At 43.2% G+C, this 22,045-nt stretch overlaps 1 protein-coding gene across 4 annotated transcripts in view; it reads right to left on the reverse strand.

Annotated features, from left to right (window-relative positions):
- myom1b (myomesin 1b) overlaps positions 1–22,045 on the reverse strand; it is a 47,039-nt gene that overhangs the window by 8,267 nt on the left and 16,727 nt on the right. For all 4 annotated transcript variants that reach the window (XM_080793917.1, XM_080793919.1, XM_080793918.1 and 1 more), the window contains 17 exons: positions 20,182–20,270; positions 19,027–19,068; positions 16,549–16,710; positions 14,637–14,798; positions 11,374–11,515; positions 10,928–11,127; positions 10,651–10,704; positions 10,397–10,521; positions 9,889–10,072; positions 9,600–9,774; positions 9,036–9,157; positions 3,925–4,121; positions 3,349–3,475; positions 2,615–2,799; positions 1,603–1,717; positions 1,228–1,387; positions 654–760 (listed from right to left, as the gene is read on the reverse strand). In XM_080793917.1, the coding sequence (XP_080650043.1) occupies positions 654–760; positions 1,228–1,387; positions 1,603–1,717; positions 2,615–2,799; positions 3,349–3,475; positions 3,925–4,121; positions 9,036–9,157; positions 9,600–9,774; positions 9,889–10,072; positions 10,397–10,521; positions 10,651–10,704; positions 10,928–11,127; positions 11,374–11,515; positions 14,637–14,798; positions 16,549–16,710; positions 19,027–19,068; positions 20,182–20,270 (2,348 nt within the window). The remainder of the gene's footprint in view (positions 1–653; positions 761–1,227; positions 1,388–1,602; positions 1,718–2,614; positions 2,800–3,348; positions 3,476–3,924; positions 4,122–9,035; positions 9,158–9,599; positions 9,775–9,888; positions 10,073–10,396; positions 10,522–10,650; positions 10,705–10,927; positions 11,128–11,373; positions 11,516–14,636; positions 14,799–16,548; positions 16,711–19,026; positions 19,069–20,181; positions 20,271–22,045) is intronic.

The following is a 22,045-nucleotide window of genomic DNA, read 5'->3' on the forward strand; positions in this document are numbered from 1 at the left end:
AGTATGTTTTATGTTAGAAATGTTGAGTATGGGTCCCCAGCATTTAGAAACTGCCGGATGCTAACTCTGAACTCACAATTAGCATAATAAGCTGGGGTACCATTAACATCCTATAGGCCTATAAGGCAACATTTTCAATGGTTCGTGGTGGGCAACACGCTCTCATTAGCAAATCGTACAATGGATAATTAATGACCTCAAAATGAAAACGTGCATAGAATTGCAAAATAAGTAACATATTTACTGCCAATACTTAGATTTGAAATGGAATACATAATATACGCACTGGGGAAACGTAACAGGATTCCACAAGTATTGGCGGTAAATGTGTTACAGAACTTAATTACCGTACGTATTCGCAGCCTAACTTAATCTATGGACGTGTTCGTTGTGTGGTCATCATTACTTAATTTATTAAAGTTTTCACAGTCGAGACCAGATTGTGGTGGGTGGATGTGTGGGGCAAGTTTTAATACCACATTACATTACTACTGCTGCTACCACTAAGACTGCTGGACATACCGACAGAGTTCCAATGCCACATTAGACTAGTCCTAATAATAGTGCTGTGTACATACAGTACCCTCATCTGACTGACAGAAGAGAGTTCCAATGCCACATTAGACCAGTCCTACTAACACTGCTGTACATACCCTCATCTGACAGAGAGTAGCTGGCAGAAGCACCGTCGGTGTGAGTAACGAAACAGGCGTAAAGTCCAACATCCTCCACATCAGGAGACGCAAAAGCCAGCTTGGACCTATGGGGATGATGTCACAGCACACGTTACACCTGGAGTCCCTATTTTGGGCGTGTCATTAGAGGGAAATATTTTCAGTAACAATTGCCTTTTTTCCTCCCTAAAATAGCAGATCTACTGTACAAACTCACAGCTTGTAGATTTGCTATTTTAACTATTTGTATGCTGAAGTATATCGTAGCTGTGGGGCTGAAACCTCATATCTCCACATATTTTCCTTTTTTTCCCCCGTAAATTATAATGCCCGACTTAATCATACTACAAAAGTAGCAGATCTGTATGCGGCGACATTTCAAGCTTGCAGATCTGCTACTTGTTATTTTCTTATTTGAATCCTGAAAAACATATTAGGTTTCCACATGACGGAGACACTAAGCTTCAATGCTGACTGAAGAGTCTCCATGAATACTAAAGAAGCAACAAACTCACTTGTTGCTACACAAGTAGCAACAAACTCACAAACTCACTTTCCCTTGGTGCTCGTGATGCTGACTCTGGTTGATTCTTCTGTGATGTCCACATAATTTTTTGACCACACGAATGCAGAGTCTCCTGTGACCTCACCGCACTCAAAGTTCAGCGATACCACACCATCATCATCAACTTCCACAACGATCTCCTTGGTGCCTGAAATGCCAAGAAAGTTGACATACATACTGTACATACATCTCAATATGCCGTATTTAATAATAACGAAATAGAATTTTGCTGCTACCACAATACTACTACTAGGCCTACTATTACTACTACTACTACTACTACTACGGTCATCATCATCATCATCATCATCACTATCATCATAATGGTGGCTTTCACATATATTCTGAACCTCTTCATCATACCTGGTTTTGTCTGGGCCAGGACTGATTCTGTGGTTTCAGAGGTCTTGCCGACACCAGCCTTATTCTGTGCACGCACACGGAACACATACGATTCTCCCTCCTTCAGATTCTTAATCTGTGGATGAAAGATAACATTGTTTGGACCTGTGGTTCTCAAAGTGGGTTCAGGCGACCCCTAGGGTCCCCAAGTAAATGACTTATATTGTTTTTAGGAACTAAATGGACGCTTACAGGTCTGTAATCATGAAAGGTCTTTTCAGACAGGGAGTGACTGACACGCAGAGTAATTCATTTTCAAAGAGAGACGTGCGTTTATTTTTGATGTGCGGAGAGAACAACGCCAGCGTCACTCGCTCCCTGTCTGAAAGGACCTTAAGAGTGCACAAATGGACCCCATAGGAAAACAGTAAACAAACCAACATATAGTATAAGCGTACCACCTGTTTCTCAATTGCACTTAATGCAGGGGGAAGCAGGACATTGCGTCATGGAAAACAAGCGCTTCCAAACTCTGACACCTAAAAATAATCACCTGCACGGAATGTCTTGATGGATTTTTAATATGAAATAAAAACTTTGTAGATAGAAAGAGGATAATTCAAGCATTCTGTACAGCTGCAATGTTGGTGAGTTTAACGTTGTTTAATACAAACAGGACTTTTCTGTTTGGGTGTGTGGGCTGTCATGTCATGGGTAGAAAGTCGTTTTTTCCCACTCAGTAAGCGTTCCCGAATAACTAAGTACAAAGATGTCACACGGATAGCCTCCATATCTAAGGACTTTTAAGACCTTTCTAATAAAAAAAAAAAAAAAAAAAAAAAGATTACTGGTACTTCAAAAGATGGCCAAATGGTCAAATATTACCTAAGAAAGTGCAAATAGCCGTTTATCTTCTACATGTGAGCTTGCAAATCACACACACACTGGAACCACTGGTTTAGATGACACAGCTGCTGTTGCTGTAGGACTGGAGGACAATGGATGTTAAGAATTGGGGGAGGAGGGCAGTGACCTTCAGGAAGCTCTTTTCGGTTGCCTTGTCGTTGACTCCTCTCCAGGCCTCGAACGGAGCCTCCGCCTCCTTGATGTCAATGTAGAAGCCGTTGATGGGGTCGCGACCCTGGTACACGGGGGGTTTGAACAACAACGTCACGGAGTCTCCGCGCACCTCCCTGACCTGCAGATCATGAGGAGGGCCTGTGTGTTCCGTCAGAGACAGAGAGCAGAACGCATGTCGGTGTTGAGATGAATGCTATGACATTGCAGATCATTCATATACAGTACAGTACTGTATATTGTGCAGTATATCGTCTCTGTCGGGTGGAAACCTCATAGGCCTACTGTATGTCCAAAACTGTTACTTACTTTTCAGGATTTCAATTACTTTTCAGGATTTCAATTTCAAACACAGCAAAAGTAGCAGATCTACAAGCACCGCATTCCGAGCTTGTGGATCTGCTTCTTTTGATGCTTTTGTGTGGATCAAGTAGGCCGTTAATTTATGAAAAAAACACAAAACGTTAGAATATGGAGATAACGTACAGTAGGGGGTTTCTGCCCAACAGCAACGATATACAATGTGTGTGTGTGTGTGTGTGTGTGTGTGTGTGTGTGTGTGTGTGTGTGTGTGTGTGCGTGTGGTTGTGTGTGTCACCTGCGTGCGTCTACTGAGCTTGCGCTCACTATGGTTTACTGTATGTATTATTAAACCAAAGACAACAGCCACTGGTAGCAGCCAGTACCCACCTGGCACAGCGATGGTCCACTCCTCACACAGGAAGGTGTCACTGGGCCGAGAGGGGATGCCCACACCGGCCATGTTGGCGGCTCTCACCTGGAACTGATACTTGCGGTTCTCCTTCAGGTCAGCCACCTGGCCGGACAGACAGACAGACAGACACATGCAGGCGTTAAAGTATCAAAGTATATTTTTATTTTCTTTGACCTTCCAACCTCTGAATGGATCAACGTGAAGCTGAAACACAGAGTTTCCCAAAGAGTGGGTCGGGACACATTTGGACACATTTTTTGCATATAAAGGCACCATTTCCCTTTTATTTACCATTTGTATGGATCGTGACTTAAATATCTCTTTTTTGTTTCTTACAATTATTTTAAAATTATTTCAAAGATAAAAGAAATTCTGAAAAATCCCCATTTCCTGTCAGCCTACGGGTCTATCCCTCTATAAGAAATATGAAAAAATAAAGGCAAAAGCCACAAAAAACATTAAAAGAAAAAAGAAGTCCATAGACTTGGCTGCCATATCGGAAAGCCACGCATGTTGGAGGGGCTCAAAAATGCTTAGCATGTGTGACTCACCCTGTAGGCTCTGTCACTGACAGCCTTGATGTTGGCCTCGTGCCACTTCCCCACCACGTTGTCGATGACCTCGCGGTAATCCACAAAGTAGCCGGTGATGTCGGCGCCGCCAATGGACGTGGGCTGCTTCCACGCCAGCACCATGGAGTCACGCACGCACTCCAGCACGCTGATTCCATAGGGAGGGGTAGGCGTTGCTGGGGTACAGTGGAGGGGACACGCATTAACACCATGATGATGATGATACAATTATGACATTATCAGTATGACGTAATGGGAGACGGAAGCTTTAATCATGTTGTGGTTTGATGACCCACTTTGTCATGGGCAGGGTTGTGATTGGCTGGCTCCTGCTGCTGTGTCATAGCTCTATATGCGTATTAATGTGCTCTGATTGGTCGTGGTCCTCTAAAGGAGCCAGCCTTAAGTTAAGGGATAGTAGTTAGGATAGTAGATAGTATATTGGGGATAGTAGATTGATTGATTGAATACTTTTTTAACAGCTTGCAAATAGTACAGCGGTACGACTTTACAATGATTGTTAAAAGGACACAAAAGGCCCCGTGGGGATGGTTTCCATTGTGGTCCTGTGTATTCAATTCATCAAGACAGTTAATACAGTGAGGCTATGCGACAGTGATGTGGTGGCCAGCAACACATCTAAAGGATGTGACTGTTAAAGCTAATCTTAATTGTTGTTTGACAGTGACTTACCTTTGAAAAACAGGCCTAACAGTCCAGTACTTAATTACATTATATATTAGGCAGTGGATATTAAGCTGTCGGACGACATTGGTGAGGCAAACGTTCTAAGATGTCGGGGACATCAAACCCATGCTACACATAACCATAACTAAACTTAACCTAATTATATTCTGATCCACCTGTAAGTGTGATTGCCCCAGGGACCAGGACAATTCATTTCATTTAATGTAATTTGCAGAGGGTCCAATGGCTGAATATCCACTACTTATATTTTATGCAACTTCCCTGTGAATATGAAAAAGTCAAACCAAATCGGTACAGTATACCTAGACAGACATTGCTCTTAGAAGACTAAAGGGGAAAAAAGTGAAGACAGATTTAAGGGAAGTAAAGGGATATATAGAGCGATTACATGTCAAAGTAGTATTTAAAGTAGTTTATTTTCTCAGATTTGATGAAGAAGGGGGGTTTGGCGTCTGGTGGACACTAGTGCTCACCTTTGGAGTCCATCCCGGGCATCTCTTCCCCCCGTTTAGCGGAACCGCCGTCTACCGGCAACTTACGTGCTTGTCCGCCGTCGGCCAGCGGCTCTGCTGTGGCTGATGTGCCCACAGCAGCCTGATCCTTGACCTGGGCTAAGGAGGGTTTGTCCCTGACAGTGCGGTTATTAAGCGGCTCAGAACTAGAGCCTGACATGGAGTCTGTGACCGAGTCATTCCCCACCACCGTGACCAGGTCGGGGGCGAAGGTCACGCCGCCTCTCTTGGCCACCTCCTTGCATTTACCCTCCACCGCGCCGGTCACAGACTCTGAGAGGCCCGGACCCTTGGGCCTGGCCCCTGCCCATGTCACAGTGTCAGTTTGAGCCCTGGGCTTGTTGTTGGGCATAGTGTCAGGGGTGGGGGGGTACTGGACGGTCGCATGCGTGCCCGTCCAGCAGTGTGCTGGCCCGTGCTCGGTTAGTCCACCCACGTAAACCCCCGGCCCCATCTCCGGCAACACACCGTGATGAATACCGCCCCCTATAGGAGTTTTATAGCAAGAGAGAAAAAGCAAAAGAGGGGCTATTTTAGACGGGCATTTTTCGGATCCGTTCACCAAGACAGCTTCATTTGTAAATCGCACACCATTCAAGAGCTACATTAGGAAAGAGAACAAGCAGAAGAAGAAAGAAAATATTATCACTCATAGCAACATATCGTTAGTGTCGGGCAGAAACCTCATATCCCCTTTTCTTAGATTTATGTCCTACTTCATCCTACGAAAGTGTCACACTATAGCAGTGAAATAGCCGATCTACAAGCTCTACAACGCCTCGCAGTGCGAGGCGTTGTGAGCTTGTAGATCGGCTATAGTCCAGTAATAATGTAATTTGACCTCAAACTAATTGCAAAAAAACAAACTCAGCTGATTTTGTATCTTCAATATATCCTGAATAACACAAAAAAGTTGCCTGGAATTGTCTGAGGGGCTGTAAAGTATGGCCACCATAGACATCCTATAGAAGGCAAATCTTTTTTAGATTTCCTTTTGCTTTAAGTAGCATGTGACATGTCAAACTAGGGGTTTTTCATGATGCTGAATCCATTCCAAGCATTAGTTTTGCATAAAAACACTTGGCCATAGCCACCTGCCCAAATTTGATGACCTCATCACATTTGTGATGACGGCTATGGCCGTCATTAGCCCAAGGATTTTTTTTGTGCAAAACGAATGCTTGGAATGGATTCAGCATCATGAAAACCCGCTAGTTTGACATGTCACATGCTACTTAACGCAAAAGGAAATCTAGAAATGATTTGCCTTGGCCCTTGGATATATTGAAGATACAAAATCAGCTGAGTTTGGGTTTTTTGCAATTAGTTTGAGGTTGATCCTGTATTTTCCATAGATTTCCTGTACTATATTTTCACTAGTTTGAGTCGTTTGGGAAAAAATATATAATAACAAAGGAACGCTGTTGGACATATGAGGTTTCCGCCCGACAGCGACGATATCAAATACAATACAATGTCTTCATCTGATGATGTGAGGCATGAAGACAGGATTAAGAAGTGACATCTATGGCAGGATGTCGCTTGGCACCATAGACTACACCGCAGCCATGTCTCTCTTAATTACATCATGCTCACCTTATGAGGTACTAAGTAAGAGGATGGCCGTGGTCTAACTATGGACAATTAGGGTTTATGACAAGGCGACGGGCACATGAAGCATGGAAGTGAGTGTGTGTGTGTGTGTGTGTGTGTGTGTGTGTGTGTGTGTGTGTGTGTGTGTGTTTGTGTGCGAAAATATGAACATATTACATATTAGTGTAATAGCCAAAAAAGACGATTAATAGTTACCATAGCAGAATTTTTAACTAGTTAAAAAACGAGTTAAAATCTGTATTTTGTTTGTGTTCTTTCTGTTCTGTGCTTGTAGATTGGCATGCGACTAAAGCATTAGCTGTGTTGGTCAGTGCAGGGAGACAAAATGGAGCAACATGAATGCAGGGATCAGTTGGAATGCATACGTAAGAGGAGATCATGCAGGCCAGAGAAAGACTTAGTAGTACTATTGCTCTGTTTCATGTAGTCTATCTATCTATCTTCTGTATCTACCGGTATGTATATTATCGCTGACTGTCTGGACTCTGGAGGATTACCAATTATAAATAAAAAAAATCACACTCGTGTCCTCACTTTTCTGTCCTCACTTTTTATCCTCAAATCTGTGGTACACACAGACACAGAAAGCTGGCTATATGATACCTATAGGTGATACTTCCCATAGACAGCCCATTCATCCGACAGGTGGTACGCATGGCCGTGTGATATTCAAGGAGCGCTTCCAAACTCCAACACAAGGAAAAAAATCACATGCAAGGAATTTCTTGACAGGAAGTAGCTCATAAAATGTCTACGGTGGATTTTTATGAAACAAACACTTTACAAATTGAAAGAGGATAATTCAAGATTTCCCTACAGCTGCAATGATGACGGTGTTTAATATAATTAGATAGGACTTTTCTGTTTGGATGAATGGGCTGTCTATGGGAAGTATCACCTAGGTAGAACCTTGCTGGCAAGATGGCTGCGGTCTGAATATGGCCAATTGGAGGAGGGGCTAGTGCCCCTCAAAACGTTCATATAGTTTTGTCTGTCATATTGTGCCAATGCCTGATGCATAGCCCATATGGCTGTGCCTGACATCACACTACTGACGTATGTGGGTCAAATATGGACATGCCTGATGTCTGTTGTGTGTGTGACTGTGACGTCAACGCAGAAGGGAATTATATTATATCCACTTAATATCCATAACCAGCCATTGGTGTGTAACGAAACCTGAACACACTGTTCGACGCATTGCTTCGTGACTTGTCAGTGTAATAACACATTTCTGCTTGTAATAATTCATACATTTGAGTGGTTTAATTTGAATTCAGTTCTGTGAATGAAAAATTCCAACAGAGCAATACTACTAGGTTAGTGTGGTGAAAAATAAACAAACAAACGCAAATGCAAATCAAAGCCACTATAGTGGGAATGGTGTAAGACCATCTGTGGGGGAGGGGGGTGTACCTTTAACGGGTGGGGGTTGCCGACACGTATTGTGTCCAGGATAGGAAAGGGGTGTGGGTGGTGCACGTGACAGCGGAACGGACGCAAGGTTGGGTTGGTTGGTTTGCAACAACCAATGAGTTGGGTCGTGCCGACCCAAATTAGAGGCAGTCTACAAGTCCTGACCCTGATCCCACCTCCGGTTGAGCAGGGGGGAGGGGAGTAGAGGTGGCAGCATGGGTGGGTGGGGCGGGTGGGGTACATGACAGGTGCATAATAACGTGGTGTGACTAGGTAGCGGACGGAGTGGAAACCATGTGAAACAAGAACATATAAAAGTGTAGAGATGGTACACAGTGTTGAAGACATACTGTATCTCAATGTCTCAATGGACAGGAAAAGACATTGGCAGCGGACGTAAAGACATATTATGGAGTATGGAAAGACTGTAAGAAATACTGTTCCAGAAATCAAACTTTCCTTTTAGCAATATAGCTTAATATAAAACATTAAATGGCATAAATATAGGTTTATAGCCTATTATTCCAATGCATGGACCTGAATTCAACTATTGTAAATAATGGAACATTTAAAGAAAGAAAGAAAGAAAGAAAGAAAGAAAGAAAGAAAGAAAGAAAGGAAATAATTATTCTATTTTGTATTACATAATTATATATTATTAAAATAATTACCGGTACTTTATGTATTTACAGCACTTGTTCTGGTCAACAACACACTGGACATGAGGTCATTTTTGAGTGCGGCTGAAAATGCATTCTGGGTCTCATTATCTGTGCATATCTGATCCTATCAGCCTTACCCTCTTGTGTGAAGCAGTCCAGACCTTTTCACTCTACTCACCGATAGCAGCCTTGACCTCAACAGGCTCAGACTCCGGGGAACAGTCACTGATCCCAGCGGCGTTCAGTGCTCTCACCCTGAACACATAGGTTGCTCCCGTCTTCAGGCCATGGCAGATAAACCTGGACATATTGGAACACACAAGATGACACGTTGAGATAACATTCTGTTCAATCCATTTTGGCACCAGAAATCACAAGTACAATGTATATAGATTGTTACGAATACGAGAAAGTTTGCCCAAAAACATGTTTGCCCCGGGCCGGGTCAAATCCAGTGACCTTGGAAAGGTCGCCACCAGGTATTCATAAACGTAACTAGCCTCAATAAACCTGGCTATATTCCTAAACTTAACCTCAATAAAACTATGCCTAAACTTAACCTCAGTAAAATCATGCTATCCTAGACTGATTCCAAAAAGTACCCTCAGTAAAACTATGCATAACCACCCTAAACGTAACCTTAACCTCAGTAAAATGACGCAAGAACACCAGAACCGCTGGGGGCTAGCGGTTCTGCCAAGAAAAACTGTGTTTTGGGGTGATGGAGTGCTGCAGATATTACCTGGTACCCTTAACAGGTTTGTTGTTGCAGGGCTCCCAGACGTCGCTGCCCACGATGCTGCACTCGATGTAGTATCCGACCAACTCCTGGGCATCTACGGACTTCTCCCAGGAGACCACCACTGATGTGTCTGTGTTTCTGGTTGGCACCACGCTGCCCGGGGCCGATGGGATAGCTGTGGATAGGAAAAAGACGGTTAGGAGCAACAAAATGATTGATGATATGATAGAGTTGTTATGGAACCGGTATAGGTATCGGGAAGAAAAACATTCAAATGAATCCTCCTCACCCAGTATGTCACCGACAGTGGTGGGCTCGGTGGGGGCAGAGGGCTCCCCGACGCCAGCGGAGTTACAGCAGCGCACCCGGAAGCTGTAGGACTTGCCCTCGGCGAGGTCGAACAGGGCGAAGCGAGGAGATTTAACCGGCAGCTCCGTGTTCACTCTCTGCCAGGTGTCTGTGCCAGCGACACACTGAAACAACATCAGGACTGAAGAATCAGTGAGGTATAATGTAACTAAGTACATTTACTAAAGTACTGTACTTGTTACTTGAGTACAAACGGTTCTGCATAATGAGTACTTTCTACTTTTGTACTTTAAGTAATATACTTTTCACTTTTACTCATGTCAATTTAGAATTTCAGACTTTTACTTATAACATTTCTGCTTTGCAGTATCGATACTTTTAGTAAAACATTTTTAATAGTACTTTTTCCATCACTGAGAATCAACCATCATCATATACAATACATTCATATTATAATTGTTATCATCAGGTCCACACTGTAATTGTACCTTTTCCACATAGTACATGATGCCCTCGTTGCCTTTCTCACCCGGTGGCTTCCAGCTCAGCACCACGTAGTTTTTGGTGGCCTCGTTCACCTGCAGATCATGTGGCTTGCTAGGAACCACGCCCTCTGACAGGGACAAGAGAGACGCATTAAGATTTTGCTTCTTTCATTTTTCTTTAATGGCGATAAGGATGGAAATATGCACAGAAATCATTCAAAGGTCTTGAATCCCTTTGGAGTTCTATTATATCCTACCTGCAGGCTCCTCCTCTGTGACAATGATCTGACCAGTCCAAGGAGCAGATGTACCTTAAGGGCAAGACACAGGTGTCAGAAGATTACTATATACTATATCGTGCTAAAAACATGAAAGATTGAGACATTTACTTACATAAAATAATAGAATGATGAGCTGCATTCCAATGTATGAAAAAAGTGCTATATAAAATATAAATAAAGCTCATAACATGCAGAAACATATGGACATTGGGCAGTGTGGGGGCGGTTCAACACTAAGACCTGCTACCGGTACCTCTCATGCGGGCCTTGTCAGCCGGGTCCATGGCAGCCACTGGCTCAGAGGCTCTGGAGGGGCGACTCATGCCGCTGTTGTTGACAGCTCGCACACGGAACATGTACGAGCGTCCTTCCACCAGGCCCGTCACCGGGAAACGGGCATATTTGACCGGGGTGTCATTGCACTGGGTCCAGTGGTTGGTGCCAACCTCACATCTGAGACACAACGAGGAAACAGATTGCACACATTCAAGCAGACGTTCAGCAGAATACGTTCCTGCGTTCTCAGTCGAGGGGATTAGACAGGCAAAGGGTTGTATTAGCCTTGGATTTTCCCTTTTTCTCTGAGTATAACATTTGTTTCAGTAGGCATACTGTATTTTTCAAGCATTTCATGAGTGAGAATGACATTTCATTCAAAAGACTATGACTAAATCAAAATCAACAGCGGTAGTGACTGACCTGTCCACAAAGTAGCCCAGGATGGAGTTGCCGCGGTCAATAGCTGGCTGCTTCCAGCTCACAATGATGTAGTCCTTATTGCCCTCCAGACAGCGCACATCGAGAGGGGCGCCTGGTGCCCCTTCCACCTCAGCCTCAGCATCTGATGGATGAAGTAGAAAACGCATCAGTGTTACCACTTGTACACATGCTAACAGTAGCATTCAAAATGCAAGATTCAAGAGGGTTCTCACTCACTCATACAGGTACAAGCAGTGAAATGTTCGCATGGCATGTTCCATAAGACTGTGCTAATATCTACAATATAACTATACTGGTTGTGATTTTTTTTATTTTATAAAAAGACAAGTAAAAGAAAATGAAGTTCGCAATAGTACAGGAAAATAGCCATTTCAGCAGATAAAAAAAAACAAGTTGGCAATAGTAAAAAATACTTTTTGCAGCAATTTAAATGGGAAATGTGCAGAATATGGGGGGGGGATTTAGTATCTGGATTATACTTTATTAATAACCTGAATGTATATGTGTATTTATGTGTACCTACTACGGCACATTATAGAGTGAGGGAAAACTCCATGGGATTATTTAGAGATTGAATGCAGGTTCTTTTTGTTTTTACTTAATTTTTATTCCTCGTCTTTGTTCAGGGCTCTAACAGCTGCAGGGGGCAAAAAAACCCAGTTCATGAGTCTACCAATAGAGCATAGTATGCATACAATTCTTTTGGCCCTGTATTTTGGTATTTGACACAATACAATGTACTGTACACGTGACCCCATATGAAACAATACAGTTGTTACAACTTAAAGCCAAATTAACGGCTTTCACGTGAAGTGAGAGTGGTTTGAGTCCAGCTGGAAAGGAAAGGAAAGGTACTATGTTTACCCAGGGTAACGGGACTAAGCTCAAGAACTTGTTTACAGCCAGGCCCTGCTCATAGAACATTTCATGGTAGAGGTTCAATGCCTTGTCCAAGGGCACTTCAGCGGTGGTAATTTTAACGTGCCGGTCCGGGGATACGAACTAGCGACCTTCCGATATCAAGACTGCTCCGCAAACCGTTCGGCCACCGCTGCCTCGTGTTTTTAAGTGTGCTTAGCCCTTTCTCAAACTGTGGGGCTGAAAGGGCTCTGTGCCAGGAATGTCCCTGGTCTTAAACACAAGCCTGGAGCAAAGAGTGGCAGCAGGGACAGAATTAGCTGCAGCCAGCCCCTGAGTGAAATGGGATAAGAGGGGAGACTCTTAAAGAGATATGGTTGTGGCTATGGGTAAAGCAAGGCCTCTTTGCAAGACTTTTGGCATACTTCTATAGCTAGCTAATACTGTATAATATCTTGGCTATTATGTAAAATGACTGTGGACTGTAGAGTGTGGAATGTACATTTGAGACTGTTTACGTAATTGAAGCACATTCAGCACACTAATTTCTTAAAGTTGTCTGTCAGAGAATTAAAGTTGATTCTCATTTAGATTTTTTTTTTTTGAGGCGACAACCCCAGCAAAGCAGTGTTCATTTATTTTATTTTCTTATCCAACAGGTCAGAAGGTGATATTTTGTTTTAGTATGCTGTGAAGCCTGTGATGAACTACAAGTTTCTTTAATTTTACACTGACTGGTTGGCAGATTTGTCATTTACACATTATTTGTGCTGTAAATGTAAATTGTTATTGTCCCAAGTTTAGTGTTTTGTCCTATGTTCGCCAGAACCCATTCTTTTCTGTCCCACATATACAAGTATGTTGGAGTACTGAGTTATTATCCATTGGTTTGGAGTGTGATGAGGTTATTATACCCAATTAATTCACAGTTTTGTTACACAGAAAAGCAACCTTAACAGTCACAGTCATTCGAGTCATTGCGGTTGACTATACTGTAGTGTATATAATTCAAAGTTGACTACATGAAGTACCGTTTACATTCAGAAGAGAGGACAACTTGCTTACAGACAAAGAAGCATGGTTGAAATGACAGACAGACAGACAGAAAGACGGACGGACGGACGGATCAGGGAGTGACCGACACATATTCTATTAAGGAAGCCAAGTAGCCTATTGTCTCTCCTCGAGGCGGATATACACAATTACACATACATCTTCAGTGTCCACAGCCAAAACTCTTCCCACTATAGCTGAGCTCACTGTGAATAACCCCTACCGTAGGTCTGGCTAAACTGGGCTCTGATAGGTCAGGGACATCAAGGAAATAGTTGACTATATAATACCTGGCCATTGTTTTATTGGGTGACCCTGAAGCGTGCCAGACACCGGAGCAGGTGTCTATTCTTCTAGCCAACGACACATGAAGGTCACCTCATCATTCTGTGTACGAGCCACAATAATTCAGATAAGCTCCACTGCTCAACTTTTCCATGTTCGTTGTTCATACCGATGCCATGTAGCTGCCATTCTCTGTGGTCGTTATTACTTACCAGTATCCATTGAAGAATACCACGCGCACCACACCCACATCTAAACACGCCGAGAGTATTCAATGTTATCTTGTGTATCTATATTGTGGAACTTTTAGACCCAGCTCCAGGTCACTGAGATCTGACAATCGGTTGTATAAGAAGACTCCACGGTCTCTAGTACAGTAAAGACTGGGCGACTGGGCCTTTGCTGTGTTGGCACTGAAGTTGTGGAACAAACTCCCTTTGAGGAGCAAAGCTGCCCCCACCCTAGGGACTTTTAAAAACATGCTTAAGACCCACCTTTTCACTGTAATGTAAATAACTATAGGTTCACTTCACCCCCTCCTGTTGTGACTGACTGACAGTGTGACTGAGTTATGGTTGTCATAGTCTTCTTTGTCTTGTTCTATGTTTTTCCTAATTTTCCCCCTTTGTTTCTCTTTCTTCAGACTGCACCCTGGGCCAGTGTAATAACTGGATGGGGGGGGGGGGGGGGGGGCGCACTACAAATAAAATACTGCATCTTGTGTCAGAGGAAGAGCCAGGTGACCTTGATCACACACCAGGCCAACGGAAACATTGTATTGTGGCAGGCCATAAACAAGAGGCTGCTGCCTCTATTATAACTACACTATCCATGAATAATATGAAAATAATGACACGTTGGTAACACCCTTTTTTGTGTCCATAATCACAGCTAAGGCCACTGTTTACTTATCCCTCCCAACTCCCAACAAACTGAAGAGATTGTGACTTCAAATCACATTAACAGCATAATAATGCATCATAATAGCATACCGACGAAAAGGCATTATTCACTTTGTTTGAAGTTATAACGGACAACGCCCCCACCTGTTACGAAGACGTACGAAGAGTAGGTCTCGTATCCGGACTTGGTGATGACACGTATGGTGTACAGGCCTTCGTCCTCCTTGTTGAGGTGTGTGAGGGTCAGCGTGGCCTTGTCTCCGCTGAAGTGCATGTGGGTCCACTTGCTGGGACTGAGCAGGACGTCTGGAAGAGATGGGACAGATACCACCTAAACATTTCCACTGTATGTTGTGTAGAGACATTCTGTGTGAACTCATCATCGTCAATCATCATCAGTGCAAAATAAATGTAATATCTACACAGTGTAGTCTGTGTGTGTAATCTAGTCTGGCCATGCCAGGCTAGGAAAATCATATTAAAGTATCATTAAAAAAATACGAATTGAATGAGACTTCATTATTGTTTGTCCATTGCGACCCAGGCACAAACAACATTAAATGGAGCTCATGAAGTTCAGGAGCAGGACTACACCTCCGATCCAGCTACCTCCACCTCCAATCTGGTCACCTCCTCCACCAGTATATAAAATCCCATCCAACCCACGGTTCTCCGGTCTGTTCTCGTTTTCGTGATCCCCCCCCCCCCCCCTAATTCTCATCCTCTAACCTCTCCTTTTTACAGGTCCCTAAGGGGGGTTCGTCGTGCCCGGGGGGGGGGGGGGGGGGGCACGGCGGATCCCCGAAGCCACCCCTACCTAGGCTCAAATTACCTGATGACCAGCTGTATGGCCAGATGACCCGTCGTGGGTCGTGGGTTTCCGTTCATTATTTGTTTCGTTAATCGTTTCATGCGTTCTTCTTTTCGTTAATAAATGTTGTTAAACTTCTTTATTTGGTGGTGTGGTCCTTGGTGAAATGTATATGATATCATTATGAAATGACATAGGTCACACATTCCACACTGTCACACTGTGTATTGAGATTATATTTCAATGTGCTGTCTGTCAGCAGTGAGTGAAACTCGGCTGTACACTAGAGAGAGCCAGATCACAAGCCTTGAGCCAAGAAGGCTTCTAGCAATCTGTAGTCTTCCTATTCTGGTCACCAGACAAACCAATGGTAGACCAGAGAGGTGACAGAAGTCAGGTTTGTGACCAAAAGGCCCGGCCACTGTATTGAATCCATGCATGATGGGACCAGTGCAGGGAAATCTGATGGGAGAATGGGAATGAGAATCTCAACTCCCTAATGTGTCAGGGAAAAGTGCAATTGCACCAGTGCAGTGGGGTTGCTCAGTGGCAAACAGTAGTAGACTTTAGACTATAATTGCTGTACTGGGCAGCACATATACAGATTAAATGGTATGTCACCTGGCTGCATGTGAGACTATTTTCTTACGAAGGGCTACAATATATGTCCATATCTGTTATTGTTCTATTGCTGCACCTGCTGCTATTTCAACCTAACCTATTGTTGCGCATTATGTACAAATCTGCATCTGATGCCACCTTTTCTAACCTCACGCCTGTGTATGTATGCCTGTGTCCTGTTTTATCATTAAGTAAGCCTTGCCGAGCCATGAGGCCCATAGGGCAGGAGCCTACTGTATCTCCTGTTTCTGTAGCGTGAGGCAACTTGATGTAGAAGTAGTAAGTACACCCCCTGGACTATGTCATAGGGACTTGCCCCCAATCCAACCCTTGATGCTGAGTGCCAAGCAGGGAGACATTGGGCCCCATTTTATAGTACGAACTCGCCGGGGATCAAACCCCGACCTTCAAGTCTCAGGGTGGACACAAGGTCACAGAACTGGTTGTTTTCTCAATGTTCTTCCTCTATCTCCATCCTTCTTCCCTTTCCTGAAAACTACAAATAATGGAGCACACCAAAAAAGGTTGCACTCTACTTTACAGATGTAAACCTGTGATGCGACAATAAACTTGATTCTGGTTTTGGTTTTCCTTATATAATTAAAACAAAATCATTTTGCGTACCATCTCTGTACCACTGAATCTCTGGTTGGTAGCGTTGCAGGACGGGAGAGATGATGACTGTGCAGCCCAGACTCATGGTCTCGCCTTCCCTTCCGAACGACACGCCGAACGTGTCCACGATGTGAGTCTGGAAGGTGATGCCATACTCAGAAACCAGTCCCTCTAGAAGATAGCACACCAGAGTCAGCTATAGCACGGACTGGCGTCATGCTAAACATCATGCAGAAGACTGTAAAGACTGTAAGACAAGTGACAGAGGATTGATCAGAAAGATGTTGACAGAATATCAATCCCCTTGCTTCACAGGAGAGATTCAGTGCTATTCAGGCAGACAGGATGAGGATATAAGAACATGAATATAAAGAGAATGTGTAAAGTCAGAGGATGACAACAGAGATACTATACACCACAATGTGATCACAAAGATATCTTTGGCGGTGGCGACGGGCGGCACACTTTATAGTCATGCACGTGATTACACACAAGTTCAAGACTCGGGAATTAAAATCCCACATCCTCACTCAGTGGTATTAGTTGCACATTAATATCAATTATCATATGTCATTAGCATCCAAATGGCTCTTTTCAGCAACTGTGTGAAAACCTTTGTCAACTAGGCCTACAGGTGCATGAAAAAACAACAAAATATTCTTAGAGTAATCAAAGAGTATTTTGTGAAATGGAACATTTTCAAACCAGCTAGAAACAATACAACATCAACAATCAACATGGTGGTAGCATCTTTTTTCACAGCATCCCTCTCTAAAAGCCTTGTCATGAAGAGCAAAAAATATGTTTTATTAATTAAAGTAATCTGGCTGTAGCTTTCTACAGCACATTTCTTATATTATTAACTAATATTAACTATTAGTTAAAGTGAAAGGAGGAAAAAGACAAATCGGTATACTACTCCTTTCCTTTCATCGTCTATTTGAGGAATTACACTTCCAGTAAAGTATTCCAAAAAAGATTTGCAAACAAGTGCAAGAGTGATCATGCATATAGAGAGAACACATAGTGGATACACCCAAAGTCGGTCACCAAACCAGAACTCCAGTGGCCCTGTTACCTGTAGGACTTGCAATTGGCCCTGCATCGCATCATTAAAGGAACAAAAAGGCTGTCAGTGCAGTAGTGTTCTCCACCAAAGGAACAAAATGGGAAGGGAACGGAAAGGAAAGGAAGGGAATGGGTGGTGTTCCCTTCCTTTCCATTCCCTGCCCTCCCCAGCTGTCTATTTCCATCCCTATCCCACCCAGTCTGTTCCCATGAAGGCCTCCGTTCCCCTCACCCCTTCTCAGTCTGTGGACTGAGGATATTGCAATTCACAATTGAGGCATTTAGCAGACGCACTTAATCCAGAGTGATTTACAGTAGGCCAGGAAAAAACGAGGTAAAACATCAAATGCATAGAAATAGTAATCTAGGATGATAGGTAAACCAATAAACTATACCATCAGTCTAAACAGTATAATAATATCTACATTAAAACTACGGTATACACACTGTCTACAAATGAACCAGGCATTGGTCTTATCAGGGGATCTCAAAGTTTTTGGCTGGGGACCCCCGGAGATGCTTTGGCCATCCCCCCGAGGGATTGCGACCCCCAGGTTGAGAACCCCTGGTCTAGATGCTATCTAAATGACATTTTGGGCTCCAATATCGTAGTCAAGGCTCGGGCAAGTGCTACGGTATCGGATCGGTACTCGATATCGACCAATACAGCAGTATCGGAATCGGTATCGACAAAATGGTATCGGTACATCTCTATTTTCAAGTTGGCCCTGATCCAGAACAGGTTGCAGAGAACCTCTTCCCTATAGACGAATCTGCCGAGCGGCAACCATAACCGCGATATCAAGCGGCAATAATGGGAGCCGATTGACACCGCAGTTATGATTGCGCCCAGGTCAGCGCTCTGCAGATTTGTCTAGACATCATGCATGGTAGTCCATTATGAATAAGCAATCATCCATGCATGTCCCAGGCAGGCAGCATGGGTAATGTTAATAATATATTACACATATAATATCGTTGCTGTCGGGCAGAAATCTCTTATCTCCATATTTTAACTTTTTTGTAAATGAATGTCCTGGCCTACTTGATCATGCTACAGCATCACATAAAGTATCAAAAATAACAGATGTGCAAGCTCGAAATGCGGCGTGAAGTGGCTCGATTAGAGCTTGTCTATCTGCTATTTTTTATTTTATTTTTGAATCCTGAATCCTGTTTTGGACATAATATGAGCTTTGAACCCGGCAGACACGATATATGAGCAATTCTGACAATGTCAGATACATGAATATGTTAATATAGAAAATAGAAACTACCGGTAATTATATTATTTATTATTATATAATTATATAAATGATATTATTTATTATAATATGTATATATATTTATAACATTATTTATTCATAATAAATAATACAAAATTAGGCTACAAGTGACAAATTAAACTCTCAAACCTACGTCTGGGTGCAGGCAGAGACTCATCGACTTCACCCTTGAATCCTGAGAGGAAGAACATATTTTCGTTACTATATATTTGTGCAATACAAATCGTCGTACCACCTGGAGATACAATGGATTGGGTATAGCCTCTGAAAAATATGCATATGGAAACTATTGTATATTGTGTAAATGTACAGTATGTGCATGTGATGACTGATTCTTCAACATTAAGACGTGGTTGTATTTTATACACAGTTAAAGCAACACTATGGCAAAGTCGTGGCGGAGAGGGTATACGACTTGGTGAGCTAAGGGTTGCTTCTCTGCTTTTTGCAGATGATGTGGTCCTGATGGCACCATCGGTCCAAGACCTTCAGCTCTCACTGGACCGGTTCGCAGTAGAATGTACGGCAGCTGGGATGACGATCAGCATCTCCAAATCTGAGGCCATGGTTCTCAGCAGGAAACCGATGGATTGTGCAGTCCAAGTAGAGAATGAGGCATTACCCCAGGTGAAGGAGTTTAAGTATCTCAGGGTTTTATTCACGAGTGAAGGGAGGGCGGAGAAGGAGATCAGCCGGAGAATTGGAGCAGTAGGGGCGGTATTGCAGTCGCTGTAACGCACTGTTGTGACAAAAAGGGAGCTGAGCCAGAAGGCAAAGCTCTCTGTCTACCGAGTAATCTTCGTTCCTACTCTCACACTTCATGACTATGGTCATGAAGTGTGGGTCTGGGTCATGACCGAAAGAATAAGGTCACGAATACAAGTGGCCGAAATGAGTTTTCTTCGACGGGTGGCTGGCATCTCCCTTAGAGAAGTTCAGTCACGCGAGAGAGACTCGGAGTAGAGTCGCTGCTTCTTCGTCTGGAAAGGAGCCAGCTTAGGTGGTTAGGATGCCTTTCGAGCATCCCCAGGGGCAGACCATTGGCAGACCATGGCGCAGATGGAGGGATCACATCGACTCACTGACCTTGGAACGCCTCGGGTTGAAGATGGATGGATGGATGGATGGATGGATGGATGGATGGATGGATGGATGGATGGCTACTTGTAGATGACTATAAGCCCTGTTTCCCTGACCCCTTGGTGCAATGACAGTATACAGTTAAATCTGGAGAGTTAGTGAATAATTCTGTGTAGTGAACGATGATGATAGACTTATCAAAACGTACTCTTAACGACGACGGAGGCATATGTGGACAGCTCTCCCTGAGCGTTCATGGCGGAGACGCGATACTGCGCTGTGTCATCAAAATCACATCTGAAAGAAGAGAAAGCTGGCACATTACTAATGTCCTGCATGGGTTCACATGGCCATAGCACCACAACCCTCTCAAACATGTAAATAATATTATCAGCTGTGTGAGCCTCCCTACTCATAACCTCATGCCAAGGATACTTTGGGAATAAATACCAACTGGTGATGTCATACTGTATAATTATGTATCAGGTGCTGTCCCAACTCAATGTGAAAGTCACTGGTGTGAGAAAGCCTTTGTGAAACCAGCAGTGAGACTTCATTAGACTGTTGTATACATGTCAAATGGGAACTAAAACACTAGACTCTAGTGCTCAATAGAGCGTCGCAGTCCCGCCCCCTCGAGAGACCCGGAAAATAAATCCCCGTTCATTTTCCTCATAGACTTTTCCGAAAGTATTTATTTAAAGACGTTACGCCGCGGACAAAGCCAACTCTTGTCATGACAACAAACACAATTTTTCAGGCCAAACAAAGAATTAGAAAGTAGAAAAGAAGGGCAGGTTACAACACTTTTTTTGTTGTTTTTCTTCTTTGTGTTGTCATGATTTGTCACGACAAGAGTTGGTTTCGTACAACGCTTAAAAGGTCTTTAAATAAATACGTTTTGAAATGCCTATGGGAAAAATGCATTGGGATTAATTTCCTGGGCCACTTTCGTTCTGAAAGGGGGAGGGACTGCGACGCTCTATAGGGCTTCTGTCAGTTTTGGACATGGAATTGATGGAAAGACTATGTGAGGCTCAAAACGTGCTCGCCCCGGAACGGTGCCTAAACCTAACCTTATTCCTAAACCTAACCTCAGTTAAACTAGGTTAGGAATCCTAACCTTAACCTCAGTTAAACAAATACAAGAATGCAAGAACCGCTGAGGGCAAGTGGTCCGCAAAAGGAGGGCGGGGGGGGGGAGGAGTGTGTTTGCGGCAAATGCTCCGGTTTACCCATGGGACACTCACTGTGATACAGTAAGTGACACAGCAACAGATACAATTAACAACTGGTGTGCCGTGTTTATGTTAATCTGCAAACACTGACAATTTAATTCACTATTCTTACATGCTCAATTCTGATTGGTCAATCATAGCTTTTCACAGTGTTATTCTTAATAGCAGACTGTTGCCATGGACTTAGACTGAGCACCTGGATCATAACAAGTAACAACCCACATTTATTTTGTGTGGTTATATATTCTGTGTACAATTATTCATTTCAGGGTGATTCAACGACCCACTGTAGAGATTATTTAAGCATACCAAGCAAACAAATAAGTCCATATTTCCCATTAAAGAAAACAGACCAAAGACAAAACAACCCCCCTCACTATATATTTAAATCTTTATAGTTGTATTCCTTCCTTCCTTAGGCACTTGAGTACTGATTCTTTATGGTCCAAAAATAAACCATGAGATGAGCCCATCTTTCTAGACTATTTTTAGATGACCATGTTGTAAACTCAGAGATTACTTGAGTCTTCTTGTCTAACTCATAACTCATGGGCCTCTGGAAACCGTGCCCAAGTCTGTTGTTTGCCAGATCATAGAGTGAGTTAAAGCTGCTATAAGCAATAATATGTCCACATTTTAATGACCTTTTTTGGTATTCAGACAGCCAGCAATGGGTAAAACGCTCCCAAAAGTCTCTGTGACTTTGAATGCAGATTGTGTGTGTGTCACAGAGACAATTTTGGGAGTGTTTTTCTCATTGCTGGCTGTCTGAATACAAGAAGAAAAAAAAGGACATTAAAATTATGATATAGTATTTGCTTATAGCTACTTTAA

Source organism: Protomyctophum bolini, assembly GCF_963924005.1.
Source record: "Protomyctophum bolini genome assembly, chromosome: 21".
Taxonomy (NCBI): Eukaryota; Metazoa; Chordata; class Actinopteri; order Myctophiformes; family Myctophidae; genus Protomyctophum; species Protomyctophum bolini.